Genomic DNA, 20,625 nt, shown 5'->3' on the forward strand with positions numbered 1-20,625 from the left:
GCAAAAATTACTTATGATCTGATTCCAATAATTTAGAAATAAATATGTTTAAAGAAATTATAAACAAATAATTTGTATAAAATTTTAAAAGACGTCAATATTTTTTTTCAATTGAACACTTTGTATTTCTGTTTCTCTCTTTTTTACGCGGAATTTTTTTATCCAATTATCCTCATTTTCAATCATCCTCAATGAAAATTCACCATTTTTCAGCTTGTTGCACAGTTAATAATTTTCCCCCTGAAAGAGAAATCAATAACTATGAAAATACTTTACTATTACAAAGTCTAGGAAAGAAATATACAGAATGTTCGATTTAAATATAAATTTTCTGTTCGATTTACTAAGCATATAAATATCACGAGTACATGCGTTAAGAAATCTTACAACTATCTCAAGGCATATCGAAGCTTCAACACATGTATATAATACCTCTCACTTAGATGCATTGATTAACGAATGTATTCTGTCATACTCGTGATAGTTATATGCCTAGATGTAAATCGAACATTCTGTATATTCCTTAATTACATTTAAAAATTTTTTATTTTCAAACTATGATTATCTCTAGACCTCTGTTTTTAAGAAAAATGAATTAAATTTTTGTTTAGAGAACAAGAACGATGAAACGCCTAGAACTGATATTACCGACTAGAATTAAAAATGATTCATTTTCTGTCTTTAACGGAAGTATTCAGGGTTAATTATTTGTTGGCGTCAAGTATTGGCGTCATATGTAACTGCTATTCATTTTAAATTGATGATGCCAATTTTTTCATTATATTCTATTTTTATGATAAATTGAATTTTATGAAACATTTTGACACTTTAGTTAGTTTTATTATTAAAGTAGAATAATTTATTCTTTTCTAACCCACGGCAAAAAAGGGAATACCATAGAAGTCTAAAGTCCCTGCCTGGGACATGGTAATTTTTTAAGAGACATATCAATTTCAATGCAACCCAAAAACGGGGTATTGTTGATAATTTTGATAAAAATGATAGAGATAAAAATTTAAATATATTTATTCCTAAGATAATTACAAATGCAAACTTTATCATTATTGCATATTGACGTTTTCATGATGTTTCTAAGAAAACGAATTTTCCGAAGAACGCCCTTAATGCTATTAATTTCATTCGAAGACTGCTTACTATTGATTAAGCAATGAGCTTGTAATTGTAGTGAACTTATAGAAGATCGTACAGCTATCTACTTCCGATTTGTGCAGATCTAAATCATATTTTTCTAGTTCTAAAAATTTCTTTTAACAAATTAAGAGTTCTGTAACTCTAATTTTGTACAAAAGTTGGTGTTTGATGTAACTAGTAGTAAAAATTGTCTTGTTACAATGTAAAAGGATTTTTCTAACTTTCTCCTTGCGGAAACTACAAAATAGAAATAGTTTATATAAATATTAATTTGATCTTACTCTTAAAAATCTGAGCAGAACTATTCAAAATTCTGGCTATTGCTTATAAAACTCGAGGTTTAGAAATTATATCATTTTTTTTTAGTTATTAAACATGGGTATTAAAGTGAACCTAACCAATTTGAATGCTCAATAAAGAACCGGGATTCAAAATAAACTTGTCTTTTGAGTAAATTTAAAACTAATGCGCCTTTTCTAATTGTTGAAATTTTTCGAAAAACTATAATTTCAAATTAAATGAAAATGTACATTATGTGACATTAATTTTAAAGAGTAATAAAAACAACATATTACAAAGCTTTTAAAAATTATGTAGAAAATTAGTTTAATTTGTTAAGTTAAGATATTGGAACAAATTCAAATTTCTTCAAACACAAAATTTTGTTTTTAAATTCATTTTATTTTCACACAGTTATGACGAAAAAAAAAAAACAATATTTTTTTAACTAATCATACATTTCAAGAACCAGATAAGCAAAAAAAATTTTATCTGTGTCTATTGTATAATAAAAAAATACACCCACGGATTCAAGTATTGTATTCAAATACTATTATTAATTCAATTATGAATCATTTTGATAAAATTAATTTCGTTTTTATTAATTTTATAAACATGAAAATTTTTCTACTTTCATTTAAGAATGTTTAAAAAGTATAGTCTTTTTTTAAGTAACATATCTTATTTTAATTTTGATGATATATTAAATGTTTTTATTACGGAATTGTAATGTAAATCCATCGTGAACTATATTTATGCTTGCCAAAATTTTTTATTCATACTACACGAAATGATAATTTTTTAAATATTTTATGAATATTATTATAAATTTTAAATTGAAGTTAATAGGCTAGTTAAAAAAGACTAAAAATAATGAACATTGGAAGTAATTTTCATTTAGAATTAATTTTGTTTTTATTAATTCAAGGGGGAAGAAAGGGATATTTCTGCCCCTCCCCTCTAATATTTAAGCAAATACAAGTCATTTATTGTCCGATATATAATTTCCGCTCGAAATATCGAATTTCAAAAGTTTGCGGGGTTCTGCATCGTTTTTTGTATTCGCTAACGGTGAATGTTCATTCATTTTTTTTGGGGAACGTCCATAAACCACGTGGTCATATTTTAGCCCTTCTTAGACCCCTCCCTACCTTCATGTAGCCTAACGTAGCTTTTTCTGCAACCATTCCCTTCTCCCTGTTGGGACGTGGTTTTTTGACACAATATTTTCTAGTATACATTAATTAAATAAATATACTTAAATACACTCTCAAATAAATTAATTTATTAACAATTCATTATTTTATTCATAATTCCTTCTCAAAAATTAGCATCTGTGTTTCAAATAGAATTATTTAAAAATTATAAATTTTTTTACCCAAAAAGTTTTCATTTGAAGAAAACTACGTAGCTTTGCTTTTACCTCCTCCCCCCGTTACGTGGCTCAGCGTAGCGTTCAAACTCACTCCCTCCCCTCTTGACCAGGCTACGTGCTTTATGGACGCTCCCTTGCGGTAAATGATAGTTCAAAGTGCCTTGATCACAATAAACACAGTTTTGGGGCCTCTTGCTAGGGACAATTTTGAATTATTTCGTTATTAAAATTTACATCATAAAAATTGCCTAAATTGCCTAATTGACTACATAGTTGACTACACAACAGCCGGACTACTTTAATGCATTTCAATTATAAATAATCAATTTTTTTAATTGTAAACTGTGAATAAATTGTACATATTTAAATTTACACACATTAAATTTTTAAATTAAAAACATTGAACTCAACTTATAGACTTTTTCAAATCACAATTCTTGAGCTAATATTAATTATACTAAAATTTTCTAAATACTCTATCAAACCTTCAAATTTATTACCGAAAATACAAGTGAAATTTACAAAATATAAAAACTCCGACAAATGCGATTTTTTCCTTGTAGCTCTCTTTAAACTGAACCGATTTGTTTGAAACATAGCTAAGAATGCTTCTTAAATTACTTTTCAAAAAAACAAAAATTATTATCGGTTCATACGATGCTGTCACAGAAAGACAGATAGGCAACTCTTAAGGTATTCAGTTTCAAAAAAGGTTTGTTTTTTTTATAAGGAACAATTTGTTTTCTCTCCTATTTTTGACCACCTATAGAAATACTAAGCTCGTTTTGCCAAAAGTATTTAAATGCATAAACGCAATTCAATCCTTGCAGAATTTGAAATCCTTGCATTACTAATTTTTATTAAATTTTAAGACACGAACTTAACGAATTCATTAATCATTAAATTTAACTACTTCGAAATAAATCCATAATTGAAAATTTTTCTTTCATCTTGCATAAACAATAATAATTATAAACCGTTTTAACCTACTAACAGTTTACTATAAAAGAATTTCAATACAGTAACAATTTGTATTCTATCAACGCAACGACTTAAAATTTCGGTCAGATATTTCTGTACATACAATTTTGTTTTATTTATTATTGAAGCAAATCAATTAAAAGCCAATAAAGCCATCATATACAGAATGGGGCAGAGAATTGTGCAATTTTGAAAAGACTGTAAAACAAATCTAATAATTTTATCAATTTTTTTGCCATCTTAAAACACATGTAAAAAATTTCATTAATTGTATTTTCAAATGAATTATAAATTTTATTTTAAGTAAATTATATAAAAGCATTTAAGAAAATAAACTAAGTACAACTGAGTTCCAATAATAGTTCGAGTAAGAGATGACTTTCATTCAAGCGCATATATCCAGGCGATTATGACAGGCGACCAGTAATCACATGTCACAGGGTTTATCCAGTTTCATTACTTACAGTGCTTCAACTGTTGATGGTGGGTTAATATGATACAGTTTCGCTCATTATCTCTCTTTTTTGTAGGTTTACTCAGAAGAAAAAGTCGCAAGTTGTTAAATTCCACTTATTTCTAACTTAATTAATTTTATTTAGTGTTTGAATATTTTTAAATTTATTTTTAAATGGTTTAAAAACAAATGGGGTAAATTGTTAGGTTTTTGTATATAGCACTTTCAAAATCGCACACTTCTCTGCTCCACTCTGTAATTATATCAAAGTATAATTCAACAAAGAATACCTATAATTCAAATTATTTATGGTAACCATATTTTTAATAAATAAAACTGACATTATTAGAGAAAAGAAAATTGTTATAAACATACTTTGACCCTCTTTTAAGTATATAATTTTATTTAATTAAATTTACTGGACACGTGATTAGAATATTCAATTAAATGAATAATTATGAAAAGTTAGTTGGTATAATAATATGATGTCTCTTAATTGCTTTTTTAATAAAATTTAATACTGAACTTTGACCTTCAAATTAGGTACAAAAACAAGTACTTATTGACGTCATTACGATGTCAAATTTTTTTTTATTGCATGTGTCTGAAACTTCTTGTCAAAGAAGTTCACGATAAGTACTTCAATTTTATTCAATTTCTGTCTATACATTGCAGTTTTTGTAGAAAATTTTCAAACAGAAATTGTTTTAATTTCCAGGCTTTTTCTATATCTTATACGCTTTTGATTGGACCTAGAAGAATGCTCGCGTAATATATAAGATAACCGAATTCGTACAGTAGAATGATATAGTAAATAAATTTGCTTTCAAACAATACGTATTTATTGCAAATTTTTGATAAGGCTCATTAAGTTTTGTCAATTATATGCTGGCGAATATTTTTTTAATTAGTCATTTTATTTTAGTAATTCTAACAATAAGATGCTTTTCTAAACAGCATGTTTACATTTTTTTATAAGCAAAATTTTTTGTATCATCTAATCGTCATTATCTAAGAAAAAATTCTGTATTTTTAACATCGAAAAATTTCACATGTTGGCATTTATAAATGACATCAAATCAACTTTTGTAAAAATAATTTGTTTCAAGGCCATTCTTTAAAATATGTTATTCAGAAAGTCAATTTTTTTTCTATTTAATTTTTGGCTGGATAGCTAAAAAAAATTAATTAAATTAGCAGTCCAAATTCGAAGTCTTTCATTTGCTTTTATAAATCTTCTTGTTTAAAGTTTTTAGTTATGTGAAAATACAGGCTTATGAGCTGTATCGAAGGTCGTTGGAGAGAGGTTCGAATGCATCATAGATCAGCAAACTATAAATCTGAATTTTAAAGGTCATAACCGCCTTGGCTTGTTTATTTTGAAACTTTATATTTTCTTCATCCGAGACATTCATTAAATATAAAGTCCAATGAAATTAAAAACTATCTAAAAGTTTTATGTAACCAAAACTATTTCCTATCAAAAATATTTTGGCGGCATAATCAACATTCTAATTTCATTATCAAATCGTTGTTGTATTGGCTACTTTTAAAAAAATTTTGTGTTGCAATAAAATAGATGAGGGATCTCACAAAATTTATTAGAATTATATATTTAATTCATTAGGATTAGTATTCATGTAAGAGAAAAGATTGTAATTTGGCATCCTTATTGTCATAATTGTATGCGGAACAAAAAGTCAATCGTGCTTCATTTTATAAACTATTTTCAAATCGAGCTCTCCCGCTTTTGTTGGTAGTTCATATACATTTTTAGGAATCGTAGACTAAAATCAAGAATCATTTTTATACCATGTATATAAAAAATACACAGGTATACTAAGTTTAGTCCCAAGTTTGTAACGCTTAGAAATATTGTTGCTATGAACAAAATTTTGGTATAGGTGTTCATAAAATCACCTAACTAGTCAATTTACGGTTGTCTGTCTGTCTGTCTGTCGTCTGCCGTCTGTCCGTTTGTCATCACGATAATTCAAAAACGAAAAGAGATATCAAGCTGAAATTTTTATAGCGTGCTTAGGACGTAAAAAGTGAGGTCGTAAATGAGCAACATAGGTCAATTGGGTCTTGGATCTGTAGGACCCACCTTGTAAACCGTTAGAGATATAACAAAAGTTTAAATGTAAAAAATATTCCTTATAAAAAAATAAACAACTTTTGCTTGAACAATTTTTTGTAAACATCACTGCTTACCCAGGAGTGCGCAAATTATGTGCAAATTTTATAGTATGTATTATATGGGAATATCAGTTATGAATGTGTGGCAACCTAAGAGTGGATATCTTTCTTTACTTACATGACGTCAATTACACAAACGATTGCGTCATCAACACTGTCTATACATGGTGTTTCAACAATTAACTCAGTTCATTGTTTTGTTTTCACTTGTTAATTATCAAGAGTATTTACTGTAAAAAATTATAGACCAAAAGGTTGCTATCTATGGAACAATATGATTTTTATGGGGTCTGGCTCAAAATGTTCGTATGAGTGTTATAGAACAAACCATATTAATTTGAAAGTGTGCTTTTATAATGTACATGCTCACTCAAAAGTTCATCCAAGCTAATTCCGTCGAAAAAACCATTAAATATGAGCTTCAGCCATTGGACCAGTTCTATACTCAAAATTTGAAACCACCAGCTCAGTGGGAAGTTAGCTTTCGTTATTTAGAAAACCATGGCAGATATCGAAAAGTTTTATTCTTATTTTTCGTCTACATTCATGAAGTTATAACAAAATTCATCATCACAGTTGAAAATAAGGTACAAATAATTTCAACTCTAAATCTAAAATTGCCTTGGCGCTTGTACTACCTTCATATGAAAACTTTTTATTAGTTTAGGGTTGCCACCTCTGCAGATTTGTCCGCTCGAAATTGTGTAGTCTCTCCTGACTCCCGATATTAACATAAATTCTTCAGAGTTCAGTAAAAAATGATATTTTTTGATTATTTGTTTCATATGCAGATAAATTCGACAATTCTGAGCAGCTTTTATTTTAGATTACTTGAAATAGAAAGATAGAAAAACTGAGTTTACTATACATCGAAATTATCGAACAGTATTATAATTCGGTGGTATAGTTAAATCAATTTCACTATCTCCCAACTTTCTGGTTTTATCTTTCGGAATTTTAAAAAAACTTACAACTATCGAATCATTTACAATATAGTTTTGTATTTACTTAAAACAAATTTTTTAAATATATTATTGAAATGTAGTTTTGACTGTTCTGGCCTGTGGTGTAAACCTATAATACAGTGCTGTGCATCAAAATTGGCAACTATCCAACTTATACAATAAATAGCAACAAACGCCCAACAATCTGTCGAACGAAACATACATCTAAAATGCTTGTCATTTGTCTTTTCCGCAATTTACATTAGACTACTTCTTTTTTTTTGAAAATTCATAATCATTATTGATTGAATAATATTATAATGCCGCCAAAAATAAATTATTGTTAAAATAAATTCATTGTTTCAATTATATAATTTCGATTTTGATTTCCTACTTGAATTTTGGATGCATTGAGTTTCTTTACAATTATTATATACTAGTAGCTTAGACTTTAGGCCGTTTTCATACACATTGCCAAAGCAAAAGCCGCAAAGTGGAGTATTAATATCAAATTCCTGGCTCAAATAAGTGTTGCTAGAAACATTTTGTACAAAATATTCCTCAAAAATCGAGAGTGAAGTCAATTTCAAATTCTTTTTGGAGACCCCCCATCCGCCACTTTGAGGTCAATTACAATTTTGTTAAATTTTATCATTTGTAACCTTCAAAAAAATACTCTTTTGTTAAAGGGTGGATAAGGATTTATCGGACACACTGTATATTGCATCCATCCATTTTAATAATAATAGACGGTTCCCGTATTATTTTAGTCCAATTGCCCTAAATTTTAAACACGCAACAAATATCTATTTATGAAAATTTAATGCCTACAAATCAATAACAAATCAAAACATTCACAATAATATTTATTACTTTCAAAAGTATATTTCAACATTTAACTTAAATACGTTCTTTTTGCCACGGTGTACTACACTAAGTGTAGACACAAAAGGTTGGTGTTCTTGAAGAGCAATAAAACTATCCTTTATTCTCTACACTTAAGTGTAGTACACCGTTACAAAAAGAATGAATTTCATGTAAACGATGCGAAACTAAAACTATATAAAATATTATCTTTTAAAATATGAATTGCAACAATTGGCGATGGTCCAGTGTTAAAATAATCATAATTTTTTTTTCTTTAAATAAAAACAAAAACCATCAAATGGTCATTTCTACAGCGCCAGTTAATAGGGCTTTTTTATTTCAAATTCTAATATCAAAAAAGATAAACAAAATTTAATTGTCGTCTCTCAACTATAAATAAAAAAATATCCGGGCACTATTCACAGATAATTAATTTTTTCGTTCAATTAAGATCATTGAACTAAGTTTTTTTTTTATGTTTGAGCATTATGCACAGCGTAAGCTAGACTTCTATGATATAATCTAGAAACTCTTGGCAACTACTAACTTCATTTTTAGGCCCAATTTCTTGTGTTCGAGGTGTTTATGTCAGGTTAGGTAAAAGGATATTTAAAAGGCAGGAGTTCGACTTAACCGCTGGTTACAAATTTCTCATTAATTGTGAAAATATAGATAAATATTATTTCAAACAGGTTGATTTTAAAAAAAAATTTAATCCTTATTTTTTAATACATTGTGATAGAAGTATAATAAGTTCAGGCGATATTAAAAAATGTCGTTACAAGTAAAATGATTACCATTATATACGTTAAAATGATCCCTATTTCGTGTGTAAAATTGCAATAGATTTAGATTATTTTACCAGTGATTTTTGTTTTTATACTAATCGTTGATGCAATGTAAAAGAACAATTAATATTTTATTTGAACTGTTTGGAACCCGCCTATTCTTACAAGGTCAGTAAAACGATCCCTTTTGAGAAATATTGAATAGTGCTAAAAATTTGAACAAGTCAAAAGAAATTGGAATGCCAATATTGCAACACTTGAATAAAGAAACCAAAAATATTTCGACGTTATACATATATCTATATATGTATAGATATATATATATATATACATCTAGTTTATATTATTATACATCTAGGATAGTTAAGCTATAAATTACATTTTCTCACGGGGGTCATTATAGGATATCTTCCCTTACTGTATTTTCATTCCCTCAAAGAAAGATCTGATCAACTGAAACTTATTAGCCCATATCTGTGTTTGATAAGTAAAATTCAATAAATCATTTGCTTCCTCCAAAGTGACAAAACATATAAATTTTGGGCAATTTTTACCCAATAAAGTTTTGATTGCAAATATAATTCTGCAATCTAAATGCTTATTGAGTTAAAACAGTTTAATAAGTATTATTTTTAACATTGTTATAGCCCTTATTTCCTTGCCCTCACTTATTCCCTCTTGTGTTCTTAATGGGTTTTAATTTTTTCATGTTACTCGCTGATATTATAGCTTTCTTTATATTGGGGAAATAATTTTTAAAATCGGTCCAGTAGTTTTTGAGCTTATCCATTACAAACAAGCAAAAAATCAAATATTTCGTCTTTATAATATTAGTTTAGATTAAGGATTTTATGTTATTTAAACTAATTACGTTTTATATTTATACGTATTTTCGTAAATATTTGCAATTTAGCATTTCTGAACAAAAATGACTTAAATTTTTTAAATCCCGTCCACTTGACAATTTTTATTTTATGTAATTGTACTAATCATGCGCTATATGTTCCCATAACTTACATCTAATTCGTATTTTTTTGATTGCTGAAAGCAAAAATGATTGCATCATAATAATAAAAGTCGTTTGAATAAAATATACTTTGTGACCTGACCTAGCCAAGTCAAATGAGATACCCAACCCTAATAAATTATCTCACAATATAAATTTTTAAGGGATCCATTTTTAAGAAGGGTTGTTACTAACAAGTGAATAATTTGAAGTATAGGGATTAAAAATATTGAAATCAAGATTTCCTTGTAATTATTTTGAAATGATAAAGGCTACCTGTTGAAAAAATAACGGTTGGTACACATGTCACATATCAATCCATCAATCCAACATATTACGACAATTCAACATTAGTAGACGTAAAATAAAATCGAATTGGATCTTGTTACGCTGAGGTGACAAAATGAAACCTAGCTTGAGTTGTTGATATTTTTTGGAATTCAATATTTTAGTAGTTCTTGCGAAATTTACCACTTTTGGCACGGAATGAATATAAAAATCTTAAATCAAACTCTTTTTATCAAATTCAATAATGAAAAATTAATTGAGAGTTGATGCAAGAAATATGTGCTATAAAAGTCTAAAACTTTCATAACATTTTCAACAATCAATATTTTTATCACAAAATACGTGAATTCCATTAACATAGGAAACAGTTAACATCATAAATTCATAATTTATTCATATTTAATATTTTTTAAGTGTACATTTAGTGTCTTAAAAGAAAACTCGTTTTTAAAAATACACAACAATCATATAACGTTTATAATGCAAAGCAAAAACAGCAAATGATAAAAATAGAATCCAATTTCATCTTACTTAACTCAATGTATTTTAAAATGTTAAAATTATCGTCAGTTCTAGTTTCCGTTTCAACTATTAACAACATCCAACACTCGCTGAAAGAAGCGCCTCTTAAAATACAATACTTTTATTATTATAATAATAACTTATTCAAAAACCGGTCACGAAACTGGCAATAATAAAAAAATGGATTTAATAAAAACTAAAACTGTAGTGTTTTGACATTTTAAAAATAAATTGTCAACAAAAATTTTGTTTTTCAATAATATTTCAAAATTTGTAAACATATCGACACTGCCAATTAAAATGCATTTTTTATAATTTAAGTTAAAATTAATTAGTTAATAAAATGCCACCACCTTTATCGGGGAATAAAGTTTCAAAAGTATCTTCATTAAAAATACCAGCAATATTTGCACAAAAAAGTGATAGTGTTGAAAAACCAAAACCAGTTGTAAAGAAAATTACACCCTTAATGGGTAATAAATTTGTTACAAAAAATGAAACGGAAGTGAATTCGACGACGAAAAATTATGAAGCAAAAATGGGAAACGGACTATCAAAAAAATCGAAAGAACAAAATAATAATGTAGAAACGAAAAATACGAGTGGTTTAGTTAATAGTTTAATTAATAGTGATTGTGGGGATGTTGTTAGTAAAGCTACTGATACTCCCAAACAAAACTTGGAAAATGGAATTAACAAAAGTGAAAGTGTTGAGACAAAAATCGAAAGAAAAAGTTCTATTCACGAGAAACTAGAATCCAAACAAAATTTGGAAAATTCGAATGATTTAAAAACAACGGTAAAAAATATTCAAGTTGATTATACAAAACAAAAAGAAATTAAATCCAAGAATAGTCCACAACTAAACGGTTCATCAGTCGAAAATAAAACTGTTTTGGAATCAACTGCGAAAATTAAAGAAGTAAGCTCAACGGCAGTCGTAAACGGAATACAAAAGAATTCGATACAAAAAATTGAAGATTGCACAACAAATTTAGGTGATAAAATAGAATCCAAGTCTAGAATCGAAAAGAATTCTAACTTTGAAACGAAACAGTCAAACAGTTCTACCATAATTTTGGAATCAACTACTGGCAAGGAAATAAAAACGATAGTATCAAATGGAAGTGATAAAATTGAAAAGACTTCTTCGAAATCAATTTCGATTACAAAAAGGAACAGTAATGGAGAAATTAAGTCAACTTTAGAAAGCAATTTTGAAACAAATCAATTAATTGGATCGCCTTCCAAACTAGAAAGTAAAACTAGTTTGGAAGCAGTATCCAAAGGTAAAGATATTCCTTCTACCATTGAGACAAAACCAAATTTGACAACGAAAGAAAATGGAATACAAAAAATTGAAAAAAGCATAACTGATTTAAAAATTGAAAATAAATCAATAAATGGTTCCGTTTCGAAAATAGAAAATAAAAATTGTTTGGATTCGAAAACGAATATTAAAGAAATAAAATCTACATCAACAGTGAATGGAATATCAAGTAATCAGAAGCTAGTATCGAAAGAAAATGGAATACAAAAAACTGAAGTATCCAATTCCAAATTAGTTTCGGTTTCAAAAAGAGACGGTAAAGAAGAAATTCAGTCGATTATTGAAAAGAGCTCGAATTTTGAAACGAAACAGTTAAACGGTTCTGCTTCTAAAATCGAAAATACTACGGCTGTTGAAGAAATAAAATCGACAACATCTTCGGTTAATGGAATATCACGTAACCAGAATTTGGTTTCGAAAGAAAATGGAATACAAAAAATTGAAGAATCAACATCCCAATCAAATTATATTTCAAAAAGAGGCAGTCAAGGAGAAATTAAAACTACCGAAAAAAGTTCAAATTTTGAAACAAAACAGTCGAATGTCTCCACAATCAACTTGAAATCTGAAACGGCTATTGAAAAAGTGAAATCTAAATCGACAGTGAATGGAACAAGCCAGAATTTGATATTGCAAGAAAATGGAAATCAAAAAGTTGCTGAATCTGCATCCAAGTCAACGTCATCTTCAACAAAAAGAGGCAGCAAAGAAGAAATTAAAGCAACTGAAATTAAATCAAATATTCAGACGAATCAATCAAATGGGTCTAGTTTGGAAGTAACGAAAAGGAAAAATTCGACTATAACGGTAAATGGAACACAAAAAATTGAAGAATCCACAGCGAAATTAAGTCCATTAGAAATATGCGAAACCAAAATTAGCGAACGACAAATTAAAACAAATAAAATTAGTGAAGAAACTATATCAAAATTAATTGGAAACTCAAGCGAAAACAAAGAAAATACAAATTTACTTCAAAATAGTTCAAAAACTCATCAAAATGGTGAGAACATTTCAGGGACAAATGTTTCTTCAAAATTATTAAATGGGAAAAATAGTTTAAGTAAAGAAAATCTAAATAAATCTGCCTGTGATAATTTATTAGAAAGTGATAAAAAATCAAAAAGTAAATCAATAAGTCCAATAAAAGATTCTAGTACAACACGAACCAAAAAAATCAAAATACGACAAGGATCGATTGATTCAAATTATGGATCATCCTCTACATTGCAAACTTCGCCATCATTATCGTCTCTAAGTTCGAATGATACAATGACAACTTCAAATTATGAATCGCAATCAACTTTAACAAGCTCTAATTACGATACAGCTAAATCGCATTTAACAGCGAACTATCAATTACCACCTGTAGCGCCTGTAACTAGAAAGTCAAGACCAATAAAAAAAGCGTTTACAGCACCGTTACAAAATTTACCTGAATCAACACAAAAAATTGCAGCTGTTTTACAAACTCGGCCATTAAGAAGTGGTTGTACTTCACCGATACCTCGAATAAAATCACCGCAATCACACGAAGAAAAAGTAACAACTGGTCGTCTATTAATTTCCCGTTCGCCATCTCCATCAATTTCGAATTCACGTGCGAGTAGCGTATCTCGTTCCTGCTCGCCATCACTTTCACGAGCATCACGAAGTCAATCTCTAACATATTCACGAAATTCGAATAGTTCAGCCACGCCAAGGCGAATATTCCCACAGGAACCAACGAAAATAAACTTAGATGATTTACGGCAAAGAGAACCATCACCAGTAATTTTTGATGCAAATTTAAGTTTTGTCATCGGATGCAAATCTCAAATGCGTCAAAATGTTAAAACTACAGCCGCACATATGGATGCGACAACAGCATCAAATTATTTGAGTACAAAAATATCGGAATTTTTAAATCGTACCGATCATGTTATGGATGAGTGGAAAAATCTGGGACATCGTGGGGACGATGAAGATTCATTTCCAAAATCTGAAGAACAACGTCGTATTTTAGGGCGTTCTAAAAGTGCTGCAAATATTGCTATTAAGGGATACACGCTATTTAGTAAAGATCGTTCGAATAGTCTTGGCAAATCGAATTCTTTAGCAAGATCTCGTTCTAATTCAACTGTACGAGATTTTTTCACCGATGACGTATTTTCTGAATGTGATGAGGTTATTAAGATTAAATTCATACTTCTTTTTAATTTCTGACAGAAAATTATTGTATTCACCCGGAAAATTAAAATAATAATTGTTTAAGTATTTAAGTATATGTTAACAATATTTTTACCCTTTTTGGATAGATAGTGAGATCTTTGAAATTTTTTACTTTAAATTAGGTTACAAAAACGGGGAGGGGTTTGAACAAGGAAAAACAGCTAAATGAGAATATTTACCATTACCAAAGTTTTAGAAAATAAGTTTTACTATAATTTGTCCAATGAATACAATAATTTACTTAACTAGGAAGTAGTTTATCTGATCTCTATGGATCATACTCTCCATTGATTATAACATTACATTAATTATTATTTTCTTCTGATTTCAGTTAAGCGAAATGACTGCAGATTTAGCTGAGGAACATTCAACGGCAACGTTAGCTGCAGAACGTTTAGATGCTGAAACGTCAGAAAGAATTCGATTAGAACGTGAATTGTCTGAAGTACAAAATAAAAATAAAACATTGCAACAGACATCGGAACGCTTAGAAATGGAATTGTTATATGCACGATCTGATATTAATGGTGTCATTTCGGAAGAAGATGAAGAAGGTGAAGGTGATACTAGTGTGTATAAAGCAAAATATGAACGAGCTGTCAGAGAACTAGAATTTACACGAAGGCGATTGCAACAACAGCATGAAGATGATTTGGAACAACTTGTTGGTTTGAAAAAACAATTAGAGAAAAAGGTATGTTTTAATAACCGATGTCTATATTTGCCCAAAAATGTTTTTTCTTACAGCAGTACCGCCAGTAAAGTTTTAAATATTTAAACAAACGCGAAGCGGTAGCATGAGAGACTCATCTTTATCTTCAATACCGAAAAGTAATTTCTCGTTTATTGTTTCTTTTAGTTATCTGACGCATATGAGGAAGTCGAAGAACAGCGGCAAGTTGTTGGACAATGGAAACGTAAAGTACAAAAATTAACGTCAGAAATGAATGACTTACGATTATTAATTGAAGAACAAAATGCTAGAAATAATTTACTTGAGAAAAAGCAACGAAAATTCGATTCAGAAACCCAATTATTACAAGACGAAGTACGTCAAGAAAAGCAACAAAAAGATCGATTAAGTCGTGAAAAGGACATTTTATTGGCGGAAAAATATACTCTAGAAAGTAATTTAGCTGATGTACGCTTAGAATTAGAATTAAAAGAAGAACGATTGAACTCATTACAACAAGAATATAATGACATAACATTTGGTGGAAAATCTGATGATGAAGTTACTACGTTACGTAAGCAGAAACAAGATGCTGAACGTCGTGTACATGAACAAGAGGAAGAATTGGATGATTTAGCTGGTCAAGTTCAAATGTTAGAACAAGCGAAAGTTCGATTGGAAATGTCTTTGGAACAGCAACGCAAAGAGTCTCGTCGTGAAGCACAACAACGTGATGATGAGCTCGAAGAAGTACGGTGTAATGCTCAGAAAAAAGTTAAAGGTAATAACTACTTAGCTCTTAAACTTCTTTTGCCTAAATTTTGTGTATTTCATATAAAAAGAAATAAACAAAAATTCAAGTTTACTGCTATATTACCGGACTTACAGCTTTTATAAAGTAGAACATTTCGTTTTTCAAACCAAGTGATCTTTTAACCTCAACGGTGATAGGATTTTCAGTTTATCGGTTCGTTTTAACATATTGAAACATATGGAAAAGTCAATGAATGATCTGCCTTTCTGTTATGCAATTAATTTCATAACACAAACAAAGGGTCACAAAACAAAAACGACAATTAAATGTAAATTTTCCAAATAATATAATTTCCTTTTTGCTGTTTTATAGCTTTGGAAGCACAATTGGAAAATGAACATGAGGAGAGAACATTATTGTTGCGAGAAAAACATTCATTAGAACGAAGATTAGCAGAAACCGCAGAGGCTGGACGAACAGAACGACAAGGTGATGAAGCTTTGTTGCAGAGATTGAAACGTGATCTCCGACGAACAAAAGCATTATTACGTGATGCACAAACAATGCTCGAACGTAATAAGGCTGATAATCCTGGTAAAGCTGTTATTCGACAATTGAGGAATCAGGTAAATAAATGTATTTCATATTTTTTTAACTCGGAAAATGTGTCATATAATTCAAAAGCAACTTTTGTTTAAAATTTTATTTCTTTTCTACAGCTTGATGACTTAGAATGTGCTCGTGCTGCAGCCGTAAAAGCGAAACAAACACTCGAAGGTGAATTGTCAGATGTACAGTCACAATTGGATGATGCCCATCGACAAAAAGCTGAGGCTGAAGAACGAGCAAATATTGCAAATAGAGAACGTACAGACTTAAGAACACAACTTGAAGAGAATGAAGAAGAATTAGCCGAAGTATTAAAGAAATATCGTGCAACCGTGCAACAATTATCAACAGAACAAATGGCATTACAAGAACAAATATCAATTAATTCTGATATTGAAGCTGAACGAAATAGTTTGAAAGAACAACTGGCTGAATTAACTATGAAATTAGAAGCAATGGAAACATTGGGCGATCCTTCATCTAGTGCTCAGGCGAAACGGTAAGAATTTTTAAATTATACGAATTTGTATCACATGTAATTATCATGGCTGTGGATACAGATTGATACACAGCTGTCACAGAACGCTATTGGTCGTAAATTTGATCTCGACAACGTGTGTTGAATTACATCCAGAGCTGCGTTTGCTACTCAATTTATATGAAAAAAGAAAATTTTAGGACTTGTGTGTGAAGATGTAAAGAGTAAATAATGTACTGTAAAAAGTTATATTCAAAGTAAAGAAATCATCCTTGAATAAAAAAAGTGATTCAACCTGCTAACCCTAATTTTAGAATCGATAAGAGAATTGAAGAATCTTTCCCTTGTATAATCTTTGTTCCATAATTCATGATATATGTCGAGAACGGTAGTCGTTTGCTTGTGCCTTAACCAATTGAGCCACCTGGGTTGGTATGCTTAATTAAAAATATATTAATTAACTATTTATCTTTGCAGAATGGAATTAAGAGCAAAAGAATTAGAATCAAAATTAGAATTCGAACAAACAACACGTGCTCGATTAGAGGTTCAAATTACACGATTAAAAGAAGCCACCGATAAATTACAAACAGATTTAGCACATGCCAGAACTAAAGAAGCACAAGCACAAGATAACTTAAGAAAACTACAAAGAAGTTTAAGGTTTGTTATTAATTTTACAAGAATAGAAAGTTTTGTTAAAACTTCTAATTTCGTTTTAAATTTACAGAGAGCTACGTGAGGAACATACAGCGTTAGCAACACGTGAAAATGAATCATTACAAAAACGTAAAGAACTAGAAAAGAAATTAGAATCATCAGAAGCAGAAACAGTAGCAGCACGTGCTGATTTACGATTAGCATTACAAAGAATTGATGACTTACAAGCGGCTATTCAAGGTGAACTTGAAGATACAATATCGGATCATTCTGATAGTGATAATGACAGTTATAGTTCGGATGAAAGTATTGATACATTTTTAGCAAATCATAAACTAAGTCCAACCAAACCTGATCGATCGTCTTTACATCTTGATACTAGTCCAAGGTGAGTAATGCTCAGTGCTTTATTTATTGATTTTAAGCAAGTACAGTTTTTATAATTTTCAATCAATTGTTTTTACTGAATTTTATAACCATCAGTAATTCAAAATTATAAAACCGTAGTATATAGACCGTGGGATACCACGAGTTTTTTTAAATAATAAATACATATTTGAAACTTCGTGAGGGCTTCCTTTTAATGAGTCTACCTCGAGTTTTCCTCTACGATTTTTTTCGAATAGGCTGCGTTTTCAAATGAGCATGACGAAGTCATATTTGAGTTATCGTTCTGGAAAAAACGCAACAGGGAATTTGTCGGACAATATGGTCACTTGCACCGATGGGCACGTCAACCACCTCGAACGTACTTAAGTAATTATTAATGTTATCAAGTGATCATAGCTATAGTGTCCGACAAATTCAATCACGAAGTTTGAAATAGGTATTCATTATTTAAAAAAAACACTGGTGTCCCACGGTCTAGTAGGCTTGGAAAGATTTTAGCATTTAGGAAATGCTGTAGTCATTCTTTATTATTAAAAGAGGTTGCTTTATCAAAAATCAATTGCAAAAATATCTTTATAATAGAATCTTCCCCAATTTTGCCTTCGGAAATCGATTTAAAACTGTTGAATTTCTTATGAAGATGCCTACTTACTTCGCTAAACTTTCGTTATAGTTTTTATAAATCCTAAACAAATTTTTTTCTATCGTCTCGATATTTTAAGTGATTTTTGTGTACATATATGCACACAAAAATAATAAATAATGATATTTTTGCAATGAGATTCTTACTGGGATAATATTTCTTCAGGGGCTTTGTAGTCTTCTTTCACTTTAAAAAAAATTTATCATGTGCATTAATTCTTCACGTAATATATTTCTAGTGACCTTGTGCTAGTATGGTCTCTTTTGTATGAAATATCAGTTAATATTTAAAAATCGCTCTTGAATTCACTATTGAAAAACAACAATAATAAAGGGTTCAAAGTAATTTTTTTTTATTGATTCCTAAATCCGTTATTTCCTGAGTGAATTAACTCAAAAATTGATAAAAATACCAATAAAAATTAAAAACTTTTATACTTTTCAATAAGCGATTATCATATATGAGTAAGGTTCAGTCGTTTGACGCTTAAAACTGGGTACGGAAGCTGAAATAATCAGGAATTCACAATGGTTTATTAAATTCATTTTCATTAGCAAATATGGAACGGATAAATTTTGAGACAGTTCGTATCTAAGTATACATTTTGTCCAGTTAAAGTTGGCAATCTAATATTGGTTTACACGTGTGTCGGTATCCGTCTTATACTGAGCGTACTTTTGCGTAAAATATACCCGTTATTTTTACCGGCGTCATGACGCAAGGGAGTGGTAATGTGTTTATAAGTCTGTATATGTGTGTTCCTTTACGCACTATAGAGACCAAACACGTCTGCCGATTTCGATGATTCTTACGTCAATCGATTCGACTTAATCTTGCGAGTACCACTAAAGATGGCATTAATTTGGCATCCAGACGCCATATTGTGAAAAAGGAACAAATTAAAGTCGACGAACTATGTTATTGGGATATCATTGAATAGGTATTAAATAGACAAATCGATTGATGTAAGAATCATTAAAATCGGACCAAGTTTTTGGTCTCTAGAGCGCCACAAAGTACCAAGAATACACACATAGGCTGAAACTGAAAGTCGGCGTTTAAAATCCTAACTAAGAAGTGTAAAATAAAAAAATAAATTAAAAAAATCAAAATACCTGGCTGCGTTAAATAAAAACTGAAAATAAAAAAAAAGTTCAGTATAGTTTAGACATAGCGACTCGAACAGTCGGGGCCCATTTAAATCTAGATCGGCTCAAATCTTCCCTATAATTTTTTGTGCTGTGTTTTTATTTAACGCAGTCGGATTTGTTGATTTTTTTAATTTTTGTTATAACTTTCAAATTAATAAAATTCACTAAATCCTCAATTCTAACGCTTGCGCTTTTTATTACTAACAAAATGTATTCTCAAAATGAGTAGTTTCTTTCTTTTATAGATCAAATGAGAAAAGGCTCAGAGTGGGTACACCAGAAGATTCGTTCGCATAAAAAAAAGATGTAGAAAGAACTGCCTAAAAAAAGTGATATAAAAAAGAGAAAGACTTTAACAATTTTATTTAAATTAAAATTATTCATTTTGTAAACATATCTAATTTTTAAATTTAGACAAAATATAATGATTATTAGTTTATTGCGATTATTTAAAAGAAAAGTACTCTAAAATCGAATGATGATAAAAAAATTATTGACTTAAAGAAGGATGATAACTGTAATCTAAATATTGATAATTATAAATCAATTTATAGTTTTTCAAAGTAAAAAAAATTAGGCAAATATTTAAAAATATGTTTTTAATTTTGTTAAATACGTAAATCTTTTCTTATTCTTTTCTGAATCTATGAAAAATTATTTATTTTTTTCCGATGATATATTCTTTAAAACAATAAATTAATTATCGCTGATATTTTAATGTAGATTCATGTAATCAACAATTATGTTTTATTTTGATTTAAAAAAATTTTTTTAACCATATCTAGAATAATGAATGTCCCATTAAATTTGCTTTTCGAAATTTAATGGGACAAAGGAAGGATTGGCATTGAACGTGCGGTATTTTTGCATA

At 29.2% G+C, this 20,625-nt stretch overlaps 1 protein-coding gene across 4 annotated transcripts in view; it reads left to right on the top strand.

Moving 5' to 3' along the window:
* LOC123299724 (unconventional myosin-XVIIIa) overlaps positions 1–20,124 on the top strand; it is a 274,559-nt gene extending 254,435 nt beyond the window's left edge. For 3 of the 4 annotated variants that reach the window (XM_044882037.1, XM_044882038.1, XM_044882039.1), the window contains 7 exons: positions 14,728–15,090; positions 15,256–15,850; positions 16,196–16,449; positions 16,543–16,931; positions 17,388–17,573; positions 17,641–17,958; positions 20,000–20,124. In XM_044882037.1, coding sequence (XP_044737972.1) covers positions 14,728–15,090; positions 15,256–15,850; positions 16,196–16,449; positions 16,543–16,931; positions 17,388–17,573; positions 17,641–17,958; positions 20,000–20,051 — 2,157 coding nt within the window. In that variant the 3' untranslated portion in view covers positions 20,052–20,124. Of the gene's footprint in view, positions 1–12,306; positions 14,352–14,727; positions 15,091–15,255; positions 15,851–16,195; positions 16,450–16,542; positions 16,932–17,387; positions 17,574–17,640; positions 17,959–19,999 lie in introns of those variants that run through there. The other variant, XM_044882040.1, reaches the window with a different exon arrangement.
* Positions 20,125–20,625: the final 501 nt, after the last annotated feature.

Source organism: Chrysoperla carnea, chromosome 5 (assembly GCF_905475395.1).
Source record: "Chrysoperla carnea chromosome 5, inChrCarn1.1, whole genome shotgun sequence".
Taxonomy (NCBI): Eukaryota; Metazoa; Arthropoda; class Insecta; order Neuroptera; family Chrysopidae; genus Chrysoperla; species Chrysoperla carnea.